Source organism: Pithys albifrons, chromosome 2, assembly GCF_047495875.1.
Source record: "Pithys albifrons albifrons isolate INPA30051 chromosome 2, PitAlb_v1, whole genome shotgun sequence".
In the NCBI taxonomy this organism is placed as follows: Eukaryota; Metazoa; Chordata; class Aves; order Passeriformes; family Thamnophilidae; genus Pithys; species Pithys albifrons.
In genome coordinates this window covers 108,520,171-108,534,407 of record NC_092459.1, presented here as the reverse complement: position 1 = coordinate 108,534,407, position 14,237 = coordinate 108,520,171, and the positions used below count along the sequence as shown (strand labels likewise).

Here is a 14,237-nt window from a genome sequence, read left to right as displayed (position 1 = left end):
GTTTTGGAATAAGTATGCCTTTTTCCAAGCTCAAATTAATCTATTTTGTGATGCTGTAAGACAAATAAGGGAAGGATGTTGCTCACAAATAACAGGGAGCAGGGCTATTAATAGATATATTTGAGAGTTTTGTCAGGAAAGAATGTCCAATCTATTTACTGTTATCTAAAGCCAACTACATGGCTTTTCTTTTTTTAATTTCTAGAGCATCACTCATCACAATTTTATACTCCTTCCAATACTCCAAACTTTGTATTCAGACTGTCTATTAGAATGTACTTTTGCTATCATGTTAGCCAAGACTTGTGACTTGGGTTCTCAGGTACTCTGAGGCAATCTGGGCAACTTTAAACATGACTCTGCTATCCCAAGGTGGGAAAAGCACATCTGGTGAAGCAGTCCCAGCCAGTCACAGAGGGACAGTAACTCTCTGCCCCATGCACAGTGAGCAGTGCACACTCCAGACCCACCTCTGACAGCCCCATCCCACGTGCCCTGCTGCTTCCTGAGCCCTCCTGCATCCAGCTGGGCCTCCACCAGAGCCTGCAGCATCACAGGTACCACAGGGGGACTCTCTATGACTCTAATCCCTCCATTCTCATAAAACAGAGGTCTGTAGATGAACTGCAGGTGACCACAACTGCTAAGGCCGCAGGGAGGTCTTTTCCAGCCTAGTTGATTCTGTGATTCTGTGGCAGAAAAATCAACTTTTAAAAAAGTGCCACTTGAAATAACCCAATTTCCACTATTTTTAACTCCATGAATTTCAGACTAATTTCATGATTCCAAAGCAGGCCTGGATGAATTTCTGAATAACTGAGCAAACAGCATTGTTCATAGCTTTACTCCACAAGTGTATTTTATATGAAAGAGATACTTTGTGAGCAGCAAAACACACCATAGTAGTTGCCATCCCTACCATGGCCACTGCAGCTCCAGCTTGTGTGTCTCTCCTGCAGCCCCTGCATCACTTTCAGCCTGCCCAGTGATGTTCAGCAGACACACGGCAGAGATCCAGAGCCAGGCACACAACCATTGCCAGCTACCCTGTCCTCGTGTAGCCTCTTGTAAGATAAATCAACTCCTCCTCCACAGGAGCAGTCCCTCCTCTTTCCAGATACTATTTTTCACATAACTAATAAGACCTCATGGTCTGTCTGAAATCTGCACTTTCCTGCTGGTTTTGGCCAATACTGACAATTATGTCAAACTTTTGCTGTCCAAGGTCCAGGCACTGCCAGACTGCTCAGCTGAGGATCACTTGTTCCAGCTATTAAAAAGAAAACCCTAGAAAATGAGCATTCACTGGTGCAGTCAACACTTCAAGCCCTTTATCAGCATTTCCTCTCACCAGGAAAGTCAGTGAGACACAATAAATACACAGGGATATACATGTTTTTCTGTCACGGAAAGCAACAAGCAGGAGACAAGCTCCAGCTAATGAGCTTTAAAAGCAAAGCTGTTCTGTGATCATGAATGTTATTAAGTCCTCCTCTGGCTTTGAAAAATAAACACTGTATCACACAAACAGCAAGACAGAAAAAGATAACATCAAAACAACCTCTGGATTGTTGGGAAGCAGAGAGGGAAAGGGGAAAGCAAAGGGGGAGAAACATAGAGGATGGTAATTCAAAATGAAGACAGAGTGTTACTCTAATGAAACATTTCTCATGTCAGGCAGCTCTATGTTGCAGTTTCTTGAAGTTACATCTGGCCTATATCAAAAAACCTTTTCAACTCACAAATTATAAACCTTGACTTTGATTTGTGAGCTGGACCGGGCCACTTCTGCATGTGGCAGGGAATTGCTGTCAGGGCTCAGCCAAGGCGAGGTGCTGCGGCTGCACAGTATATTCCCACCCTAATCCTCACCTCTACCTCCACTTCCCTTTGGGTTGTGCCTTCTAGGCTCACTTTTTCCTCACCTGCTATTAGTCTTCACCAGCCAGCTCCCATTGTCTTGAAAGCCAAGGCAAAAGCAGCTGAGCAGAAGGGACTGCCAGCAGCGGGTGCCTCACCCACAGCCCTCCCTTTGCCTGACTGGTCTCCTAAACCTGAGGGAGGAGAGCCGTGATCTGGAAATAGAAGCAGAAGTGCTCTGTTGCATTTCAAGGGAAAAGGCAACTCTTGACTGCCAGAAGAAAATGAGAGGAGACAATATAGCATGAAAGCTGGTTTAAATCAGGAAACAGGAGCTACATGAGGGGCTGCTGAAATACCCTATAAATATAGTAGGGCTGTGAATGACACTGTCCAACCCACCACATTGCTCTGGCACAAAACTGATGACTGGCAGAGGAGGAAATCTCAAAGAAAGGCCATGGAGGTGAAGCCTACAGACTTGCATGGGCACTTCAGGCTATCCAGTGCTGAGATTCTTTTTTCCTCTTTAAAACATTTACAATCCAGACAGCCAATTTTGCAATCCACTGTGATGTGAACATCACAACCGTCCAGTTCAAGCACAGAAGACAAGACAGACTTGATATTACACTATTTCATCTGCTTTCTGCCTTCTTCACTACCACCTTGCCTCATCCTGCCTCTGTTGTGTGGGATAATTTCATGTTACTTTTCTGTAAGATCCTAGAGCTGACCATAATATTTTGAGCATACTGAAAATTATGGAACAGTTTATATTTATGAACTGAACTATGTTCTTATGGCCAAGCTGTCAATATTGGTTTTTAAAAGCAAAAGCCATCAGAAACAGACCTACCATTATTCCTCACCTGCAGCCCCAAGAGTGGCTTTACTGTGAGCCAGCAAACTGCTGATTTTATTTTCCTGATAATTTTTTTGCCAGCAGCCTGTGATCAGACCAGCTCTGCTCCTTGTCTGTGTGACAGGCTGCTCAGGGCACAAGGAGCAAGCAGGAGCTCAACTGGCTCCAACAGTGCTTAGGGCAGCTCAGCTTGTAAGGATAATCCTTCTTCTTCGGTGTTATCCAAGCAGAACACTTAGACAGGAAAAGAAAAAAAAATAAACTCAAGAAGAAGAGCTGACATTAAGCAGCCAAATCCTTCATCTGGTGCCTCCAGTGTGGCTTTTGAAGGCCAAGGATTGCCCCATTTGCTCTGTGTGACGAGTCCCACCAAAACCATGCATCATCCAGGGACAGGCAGAGCTCAGTATGATCTGACTGCTAGTAGACCAACTGGAAAAAGAGTGGACTGGGAAAAGCTGCTAATTCCCCCACGCCAGAGGAAACCTCAACAGGCAGTTTGTGAATGGCTGCTTCTTTTTCTTCTGTACCACAGTTCAGTACCACAAAGGGAGACAAATTAAAGACCATACTCCAGACTACAGTTTGCATCCTCATGATCGTCTTGAAATCACTGTGCTTGGCCCACCAGTTAAAGAGGCTGGGCACCAGAACAACAACACTGTCACACTCCTGCCCTGGGATGCAGCCCAAAAAACCCAGCACATGCCAAAGAAGAAAGTTCAAAAGCCCTGGAAACCCCAGGGAGCCTTTGATCAACCCACTGCTGTCAGTGCCCCTTTGGAGCAGACAAGGAAACCAGCAGATTCCCACAGGTCTCCCCATGAATATCTTCATCAGCATGCATATGTGTTATAACTGTAATTATGCATCTGTATGCACATGCATTGCTGCTAAAAAGCTACAGAAAGACTGCTAAGCTTGGAAACTCCTCTTCACCACAGATTCTCTAGCACTGGGGTAGCTGTTCAAGCTTAATTTCACATATACTCATCCATGACACATTTCTTAAATGCATGATTCATGCTATTTCTTTCTCTAAATCTTGCCTTATTCACTGTCCACAATAGACGATGCCCAGATAAGGAGCCTCTACCAAGCAGTTCCTGACACTATCTAGAGGGCTTCTTAGTAAAAATACCCAACCAACCAACACCACCAAAACCCAGACCAAAAAAAAACCCACAAAAAATCAACAAAACAAACTAAACCAAACCAAACAAACAAAAAACCCACACTCCCTGAATGCAGAGTTATTTTTCTCATTGTTTTCTGAGACAGCCATCAATGTGCCTCAGAATGTCAACACAAGTCAACTTTATGGGATCCCTGGGAAAAAGAAGGGTATTATGGGCCCCAATTTACAAGCAGGGAAAGAATAACCAGCTTCCCTTAATTAGCAAAGTCTGCTTAAATCAGCAACACCCTCACTTTATAGGGATTAAGCACAAAACAACCTTTTGTTTTGTCTTCCAAAGTGGACTTTTTTCACTGCAATTGCAATGATGGCTGCTCAACCCTGCTGCAAGTCAGTTTATGTCCAAAACACACACAAAACGGAAAATGCATAAAAATTTAACTTTAATATTCTATCTAGCCTCAGGCAGGAGCTTTGTACAGGAGGATGGAACAAAACTGAACTCCCTAAGGCAGCATTTATCCACAGAACAGTGAGGCAGCCTGTCCTGTTCATGTCCTACACCTCCTTTAAGGCTCTCCAACTTCTTTATGGACAAAAGAGTTTTGCTCACTGCTCAGTCCTTATGTTTTCCCCAATCACTGTCTGTTCAACAAGGTGGCAACGTGGTAGGAAAACCATTTGCAATTGCCTAATAAAGACTGTATCATATGCCTCAAATGCATCCACTGACCATTAGAATGACTCATCCTGATTCTGTCCACTTACATTTGCAACAAAATATGATTTTATTACTTTACTTAAAAACTGAGAAGCCCTAGGAGTGCCGTTATCGAACTCTGTTGGTCCCAGACAGTCACCAGGATGTCAGAGTAACAACATGCCTATGGAACTCCAGCCAGTGAAGCAGCTGGCAGGGACAGGCAGGGCTGGCACTAAGCAATGAAGTAGCTAGAAAAGGCAACAGATTACCAAGGACAGCAAAACAGGTGAACCAACTGCAGCTTTTTCGATGGCAAAGCCTTGAAAAGTGGCTGGGTAGCTACTGTTGTGTCCAACAAGGGATCTGTTTTACTCCCTGTCCCTCTGTGTCTCTTGGCTCTTCTTACTTTTCAAGTTCTTTCCCTGTTCCCAACATTGTTGTTTCTCCTTTGTGCTTAAACAGTTCTTGATAAACCTGCAGCAGCAGTGCTGAAATCACAGGCCAGGCACCTTCTTTCAGCTTTGACACAAAAAGAATCTTTGAAGAATAATTCTGACAGGCTTTCAGAAGCAAGTGCAAATTTGATTCTTCAGAGGTGCATAATTCAACCACAAGCCCATGTATGTTCACAGGAATAGCAGAAAGTACCTCCTTGACATCATAGCAACATCTGTTTTCAAATTGAAATTTCTTAGTTCAAAACCTGGAAACTTGAGAGCATCTCAGTGAAATGAAGGTAAACAAATTTACAACACATTTTTCCTTTGCTCTACACTAGAACAAAGACATTCTTCCACTACTGGGGAAAAAAATGAAAAAATAAAGCAAGTCCAAAAGCCCAGAGCCTGAAAACCTGGGGCCCAACATGCCAAGGTAATGAAGAGGAAGAACTAAACAAGTCCACTGCTATAAGCCACACCTTCTGCAAACTATGGCTGCTGATCATCATCTAAATAAAGCTTGAAGAGTCTACCTGATTTTGAAAACAGACAACATTTGCACCAGCAGACAGGCTGACTTCCCCCTCTTCCCAGGCTGGAAGTTCATTTTGGTTCTAGGATTGCACAGAAATTCTGCCATGTATAGCAAAACTGCAAATCATCATTCTTTGTGAACTCCTGGCATACATGATGAAGATGCCCAACCACACAGAGCCATCTTGTTTGACCTGCCTCATGAAATTTGAAATCAGACTTGCCTATGGAGAACAGATCCCAAAATAGAACTGTAAGTAACTTAAATCTGCATTAAGGTCAGTAAGTATTGGATATATTTATGGTCTTGTATCCATTCATCCATCAGTCTGCTATTTAAATGTTCTTTCTCAATGATTATTTGCCTTTTTTGTTTGCAACACTTTGAAACTTACTGTAACTTAACGTATGTGCAGCTCCTGTTCTCCTTCCCACAGTGAAAAGTGAAATATTCAGACTCCTTCACATGATGTTTCCCATTATTTCTTCTAATAATGGCACCACTGTAGTTTACTTGGAGAGAAAGTATGAGGGCCAGAAGACATATCAAAAGTCATAAAAACCCACACAAGTAAGGGCTTCAAAGGACATCAAAAACGCAGCTTTCAGCTTAGTGGCATCTTAAGATTGTCTCACTTAGAGCAGGCCAGTTCCAGAATGTGTCCATAGCACCATCACACCATCTTCCAAGATGCACTACATTTTCAGTTAATGTATCTCTTGTATTTTCCCAGTACAACAGAGACACAGAGCAGCTGGAGAGCATCCAAAGGGCCATGAAAATGTTTAAAGACCTGATGATCTCTCAGGAGGAAAAACAGAGCTGGGATTGGTCTGGATAAGAGAAAACTCAGGAAAGGGGGATCTCATCAATGTCTATAAACCCCTGAAGGGAGGGTGCAAAGACAACTGACCTAGGATTGCCTCAGTGGTGCCCAGTGCCACCACTGACAAGAGGCAATGGGCACAAAGTGAGACAGGACACTCCCTCTGAGCATCAAGGAGCACTTTCTTTACCATAAGGTGACTGAGCACTGGCACAGGTTGCCCTGAGAGGCTGTGGAGTCTCCCAACTTGGAGATACTCAAAAGTCACACAGACAGTCCCAAGTAACCCCCTCTGGGTGACACTGCTAAGCAGAAGTGTTGGACCAGATGTCCTCTAGCAGCCTCTTCCAACCTGACTATTCTGTGAGTTTGTGAACTATTTCTTAGGGATACCCCACATTATGCCTAAAGATCTGAAAAATTCAGAAACCATAATCTGCAAAGAAGCCTTCACAACATCTTTTCAGTAAGTTAAGACCTCGTCCCTCTCTTCCTCCTTCTCAAAGTAGCTGAAGAACACAGCCAATTATTAATGCTTTGTACTCACTGAACCCATTCTCCATCAAAAATAAAATAAGACGAAATATTAATTTGACTTGCTTCCAATAAAGCAATTAGATGAAACAAGTATGTTGAATAAAGTATTTTACTGGCAGGATGACTAAGGGAGCAAGAACATTTATTGATCTACAGTTTTTGACCCAAACAGCTCAAATCCCATCAACTACCTAAGCTTTAAAAAATTAACTCTATCACTGCCCAGGTTTCAGAGCCACTCAGCCTCTTTCAAAGTACATTTGTGGGATCTTACCAAACATGAATTAATTAGTAAGCCCAAGACTTTTCTGAGTCTCACATAAATCTGACAGTTTATCCAAGAGTTACTTCTACTGCCTGGTGACTAAAAGAGTACCTATTCTGGAACTTTATGGCCCAGCTGAAAAAACTTCAAGCCCAAAGAGCTGAGCTAATGTCAGAAAATCCTCTCATCTCAGGGAAATGCTGCCATTGGATCCTATACTATGACATTTCACAAAGCCCTGCTGGACTTTTGTTAGGGCTTCTCTTTCTGGACATATTCTGAGTCCCAACAAAGCAGTCATTCATGGACAAATACCTTGTTTTTCACCAAGCTTTGCAGGGTTACAGTGCTTGTGTAAGCATTGCACTTACTGTTTGATGTATCTTTTCTCTCTCTGTTCTACAAAAATTAAGTGAAACTAAAAGAGAATAGTTATCAGAGGGTGAGCCACATGAGACACGACACATCTGTACTTACTGCCTGGTACACACCATGCCACAAATTCAAGGGAACTCGAGCTAGTTTATCCTTCTGTGAAAGAGGAATAGTCTGACTGGCTTTGCTGAGGAGTACAGAACATGGAACAGAAACAGTTACCTTGGAAGAGGTGCCTGACTAAGTTCATACCCTTATTTACTCACCCAGTAACACCTCTGGGTTTTCATAACCTAAAGTAGAATTTTGGATGCACACACTGGAGCAGACATTTCATTTCATTTCAGTCACATCCAGTCAGTAACTACCCCTTATCTAAACCAGCTTATAATAGCTTATATCTCAAGTAAAAAGACAAAATACAATGAATATGTATGACAAAAAGAAGTCAGAAAAAAGGAGTGCTAGTAAAAAAAAAAACCAACAAAATTAAAGTGTCTCCTGAGTAGGGCAGAAAACTACATTTTCTAAATATTTAATTCTTCAACACATAATTATTTCAAGCTATATTCTCTGTTGGGGGTGCCCTCTCTCCATCACCAGAGTTCTTGGAAGCATCATTTTGTGTTATGTGCATACACTAGAAAAAAAAGAAGCTTAGACCATCTCTTTTTTAACTGAAATGTTAAAGAATTATTTAAAGTTTTGAAATTTCCTTTCTGACAAGACCATCTGCCACAAGCCCCACCAGGGTAAGAGGCAACACTGTGGGGAAAGGGAATGAACAAGACCAAGTCATCTCAGGAGGAGATACTCCTGGAAAGGGAGGAAAACAGCAGGCACTCCTGTCCCCATGCAAAACAAATTTATGAATGCCCTGACACTGGACAGACTTCACTCAGAGCTTCCCATTCTTCAGGGTACCAAGTTATTAGTCATAAAACACAAATTCACAGACTTCCTCACAGTGTTGGTAGAAGTAAAATGCAAAAATTCAATTCCAAGATACACCGCTGGGCTGAAAGAGCCTACTATTACTCTTTTATATTTGTAGCATTTCAAGTTATGAAAAAATATCTTATTCAGACTTTATCTGACTATTGCAAAGATGGCAAATTCTTTATTACTTTTTTTTAATTATTTTAAATACACTTCTAGTAGTGAAATAGATTCTCCTTTCTAATTAGGTCTAGCAATTAATAACTTAAATTGAACTGATGAAGACACACTTCTGCTAAACAAACAAAAAAAGCTGAAATCACAGTTAAGAGTTTCCATAAATTAGCACTGACATCAACAGCAGCTTATTCTGAGCTTTATGGATAAACTGAGTTAAAAAGGAAAGGCAACAATTAAAATATTTCTCATTTATTTGGCTGGTCCCCACATAAAAAAACAGTCCCTCAAACAGCTGACTCTGCTTCTCACTGAAGCTGAGAATTATTAAGCAATCTACTGACCTTAGAGGATTTTCTTCTGCTTCTTCTTGTCCAAACCACCACTAGTTTATCTGGCTGCCTGTTGAAGATAAGGAAGAAACAGCTTAATTTACAACAAGATCAATATGTAAACAGTTTATATTAAAACTCTTGCACCACATAATGACAGTGGATAATATGATGTCTTAAAATAGCTCATCTAAAACCCACTGTCAGCATCAGTCATTTAAGAGTAAAATAACATGCATTTATAGCAAAAGGCTGCCCTCCAATCCACACAGTATAATGTCATTGTTGTGCTCCTGCCTTCTTTGCCTGTGGACATTTCCCCAGAGCCAGCAGCACACCTGAGCAGAAACTCTTCCACGGGGCAGAGAACAGGGCCCAGACCCTGTAAAGGCACCTTGGAAACAAACTGGTACCCAAAATAAACATCAGTGCAAATTCTGGTTTGAATTTCTATGCAGACATATTGAAAAGGTACACCTAAGCAGCAAAAAACCCTGGTAATTTCACTTTTTCCTACACAAAGGATTACTTTTTTTCCTTGAATAACTCAAAGAACAAGAGCATCGAGTTCTGTGTTCCTCCTCAAAATCTCCTTGGATGACCAGAAAAATCAGCACTTCCTCAACTTTTACTCCAAAGGACAAACATGGTGAAAAATCAGTGTGCTTCCCAAGCAATTGTTTATTTGGTCTTTGTAATGAATGTAGAAGGAAACTCCAATAAAGGACAATACCAGTACAAATTATTTTCCCTTTAACTTTATTAAGAGCTTCACAGAGATTCACAGACTATTCTGAGTTGGAAGGGACCCATAAGGATCATTGAGTCCAACCCTTAAGTCAATGGTCCACACAGGGGATTGAACCCATGACCTTGGCATTATTACAGCCAAGTTTTAACCAACTGAGCTAATCTCAGGGTTATTTCTTGGTTAATAGTTATAGCCCTATTACAGCTACCTTATTAGTTTTACAGTTGTGTCTGAGTGTTTTTAATATTGACTTCCAGACTTTTTTTTTCCCCACATGATACACTTCCCATTGTATGATGACCACACTTCTGGTCTCACTTCCAGACCCATAATCCCTCTTCTGGAGACTCCTGACTCCATTCCAGCTTTGTTTTCTCGCTGATGATCTGAATTCCATTATCAAGCCCAACTGCCAATCCGTCCACAAGTGATTTTCAATGGAGTTCACATCTCCACTTAAAAGCATTAAACCTGCAACTCTGCCTGGAAGAAAATTGCTACTCAGATTTTTGAGCCACTGGTGTAAAATCCTTGCATTTCTAAAGCCAGCAGCAAAACCATTTACGGGGAGAAAAAACTGGATGTTATCAAGAAAAAGTTGAGATACAATGCACTTAAATCATAACTGAAAGATGAACCCCAAAAATCTCACACTGTTATCCTGGTATTTCATCACAGGGAGACCACCTACTTAGTAACTGACTTTTCAAATGGAACCCCAACTGCTTTAATAATCATGTATTTCTTTCATTAAGTACTGAGCACAATTTACTCCTTCAGCTTCAAGTATGAGAGAAAACCACATCCAGAGGTATTTTACCAGAACAAAACCAAAGAAGGTCATCACAGTATGGAGACAGAAAATTTAGCAAAATGGAGTGGGAAGAGAAGAAAATATCCCAAAGGACAGAGTACATAGTGAACAGTGTCCACACTATGTACACCACATGCTTCACAAACAAAAAGCACAGCAGTTTTTCTAAGGGATTTTCTTCAAGAAAGTCACAAATCCAACAATTTAAAAATATCTTCATAGAATTGCTTTGCAAACAAAACCAAAAGCAACCTTTTCTTCACAATCTGTTTTTTGCTCTCCCATGCCAATATACTTCTGGAAGAAAAGGCTCAGCTCATATTTTAATCAGCACATTTGCATTCAAGGTTATTAGTGATGTCTCAGTGCTAGGAAATGGCCAAAATCACATAATGCACGTTGCTCACTGAATTCATTAGGTAGTATTTCCTCCTTCAGACTTCTCCCCTCCTTTAACGTCATAAACCTCAGCTGCTCATTAGCCAATAATAACAGCAAATAAAATCACCTCTGAAGAATTAATCTGAAGACCAGTTTTAGAATCTTTTATAAGTTTACAAAGTAAACTTGGAGATAATTCCAAATAAAAATCCACAACGGTGCAAGCTGAACAAACACTAATGGTCAGCTATTAAAAAAAAAAAGAGAGAGAGAAATTAATTTCCTGTGCTGCACAAACAACACCTTCCATCTCTTTACAGCCATGAGCTTTTAGACAGTGACTAGCTCAGCAAAGACAGTAGGCACAAGGTAAGGAATAACACAGTGCTAACCTTAAGGCAATGGAGTTGGAGCAAGGGAGAAGAACTGAGGTTTAGCTGAACAGCTACATCTCCCTGCCATCCAATCCCGTCAGATCTCGGATGCTCAGCAGGGTCAGCCCCGGTTAGTACCAGGTGCTGTGACAGTCCTGAGGACTTCTCTGTCACTGTCCAAGCTTGCTCAGCCATGGCAGATGGACCTTAGGACTTAAAACAGTGGGGCCAGTTCTGTGCACGCTGTGCCTCACCTAAAAAATCCACTGCACAGGCTGGAAGGGCAGACCATGTGGGGAGAGCCCTTCCCAAACCTTTGTTCGCGAAGTCTGACCATACATACAATACAGACATCTCCACAGTAAGTAATTACTTCCATCTATACAGTCCAACACCTCTGAGCTTTCAGCAGGAGTATTAATGTATGTGTATGTATGCATGGCCAAACTCGCGCATGAAGATTTGGGCAGGGCTCTCCCCACATGGGTGTTCCCTTCCAGCCTGTGCAGTGGATTTTTTAGGTGAAGCACAGCGTGCGCAGAACTGGCCCCACCATTTAAGTCCTAAGGTCCATTTTGCCACGGCCGTGCGAGCTTGGACAGTGACATTGAAGTCCTCGGGACTGTCACAGCACCCGCTACTAACCGGAGCTGACCCTGCTGAGCATCCAAGATCTGACGGGATCGGATGGCAGGAAGGCATTGAACTGCCAGGGAACGGTCCCCACTTAGACTCGAACTCAGGTCCTTGGGATTCAGAGTCCAGAGTGCTCTCCTTTACACCCTGGGACCGCCCACAAGGTAAGGAATAACACACTGCTAACCTTAAGGCAATGGAGTGGAGCAGGGGTAAAGAACTGGGTTTTAGCTGAACATCTACATCTCCACAAGGCAGTTAAATGCCTCCCTGACATCCGATCCCGTCAGATCTCGGAAGCTAAGCAGGGTCAGCCCCGGACTAGTACTTGGATGGGAGACCTCCTGGGAAATGCCGGGTGCTGTAGGTTCTAGTCCTGAGGACTTCACTGGCACTGTCCAAGCTCGCTCGGCCGTGGCAGATGAACCTCAGGACTTAAACAGTGGGGCCAGTTCTGCGCACGCTGAGCCTCACCTAAAATCCACTGTGCAGGCTGGAAGGGCACACCCACGTGGGGACAGCCCTTCCCAAATCTTCGTTCGCGAAGCCGAGCCACACACATCTCCACAGTAAGTAATTGCTTCAATCTATACAGTCCAACACCTCTGACCTACCAGTAGGAGTATTAATACTGTTCTGGGATCTACCAGGATTGCCTTGGGGGTGCTGTGCAGTTCCCACCATGTCAGCATTGCCCAGGCAGCAGCACTGCCCAGGGGAGGGAGCCAAAGGAAGCCATCAGCACTGGGACATCAGGCACTGCCACTGGGAAAAGCAGGGATCCAGCAGCAGGTCCACTTTGGGTCCAAAACACTGTGTGTTATTAATCCATCCATAAACATGTGTTTGCCATTTGCTCATTTTTGCATGGTTCACAAAAAACTATTCCTGAAGAAAGGCAATTTACAGTAGTAAACTTATTTTATTATTTACAAGTGAAACTTAGTGAAGAAACAGGAAAGACTCTGATTGCAAAGTTCGTGCCTCAGAAAAAGAGCTTCATCACTATCCTGCATACTAAGCAACTAAACTGAGATTTAAAATACAGATTTATAAACCACCTATAATTCAAAACCATGCCTGCTTTTCCTATCAAATGGTAGCCATGATTTTGGTATCTTCAATTCTCCCATTGAAACAACTGGTGAAAAAAATATATACAAAACACTGGAATCAAACTTTGCCATAACCACAATTATTAAATAAAGTAATAAAAACATTCTACATACTGGGAAAAAAACCCGTATATGCTGCAGATTATACCAATTGAAAAGGAGGTTGTGTAAGATTCAAGGTCTTCTGGGGTTTTGTTTGATTATTCCAGGAAATATTTGGCACAATATTTTGATTACAGAACTCTCCAAACATCATTTGTGAAAGAAGGACATGAAAGGTATCAGTCTCCTCTTAACTCCTGTTTTGTAAACCTTTTAGCAGAAGCTGATATTAACCAGGATATATTTCTCCACCAAACTTCAGATTCAATTACAAAAGACTATAAAAGACTTGGGTTTAGAATCTGTTGTTGGAAAGAACTGCAGATGCACTTAAATTTAATTAGGACTCCTGAAGCCAATGGCAAGACCAATGAGTAACAACCTTTAAGTGAAAGGTGAGAAAACAGGTAATAGTATTTTTTGTAACAAGGTTTCATTACATTTAAAAACATTCAATAATCTTAAAATGCCTGGAATGCAAAAGATACCTTTTTTCTACATACCCCACAGCTACAGCCTGAATGTTTGTTTTGGCATCAAGTTGTCTTAAGTGTTGGGTTTTGCCTTCCCCTCTTCTTTTCTTCTACACTTTTTTTTTTCAGCTGAGCGTGTTTTATTCTTACTATGTTTGATTTGAACTGCATTAATTAGTACAGGGTGCTAGATTACTCTTGTGCAGCAAGCTTAAAAGAGTGTAATTAATAAGAGAAGCAGCAGTGTTAGCACAATAGCAAGCAGATGCACTTATTGAAGGATAAAAATAATTACTTGAGGACTAATGTCAAAGTCCTTCTGATAAGATTTTTTCCAATAATCTTTTGTCCCCTCTGCACTGCGCCAGGCAAGATACCCATTAGGAACCAACCCTCCCACCCCACCAGCACACAGCTCCCACACAAACATTGAAAGGCTAGCAAGGCTCTCTAATGGTCTCTTAAAAATAACTGTGGTTGGTTCTACACCACCATTAACGTGGGATGAATGTTCCTTTTCCTTGTTTTGCAGATAATTCCTTTGAGGAGCACTCTGCAGTGCAGCATTCTGCACTGGGACCTACCCTGTGCCGTGTATT

General features: G+C 41.9%; 1 protein-coding gene across 11 annotated transcripts in view; it reads right to left on the bottom strand.

The window, feature by feature from the left end:
* Positions 1-14,237, bottom strand: part of EHBP1 (EH domain binding protein 1) — a 226,009-nt gene that overhangs the window by 184,642 nt on the left and 27,130 nt on the right. For all 11 annotated transcript variants that reach the window (XM_071582029.1, XM_071582030.1, XM_071582033.1 and 8 more), the window contains exon 3: positions 9,005-9,062. In XM_071582029.1, coding sequence (XP_071438130.1) covers positions 9,005-9,062 — 58 coding nt within the window. The remainder of the gene's footprint in view (positions 1-9,004; positions 9,063-14,237) is intronic.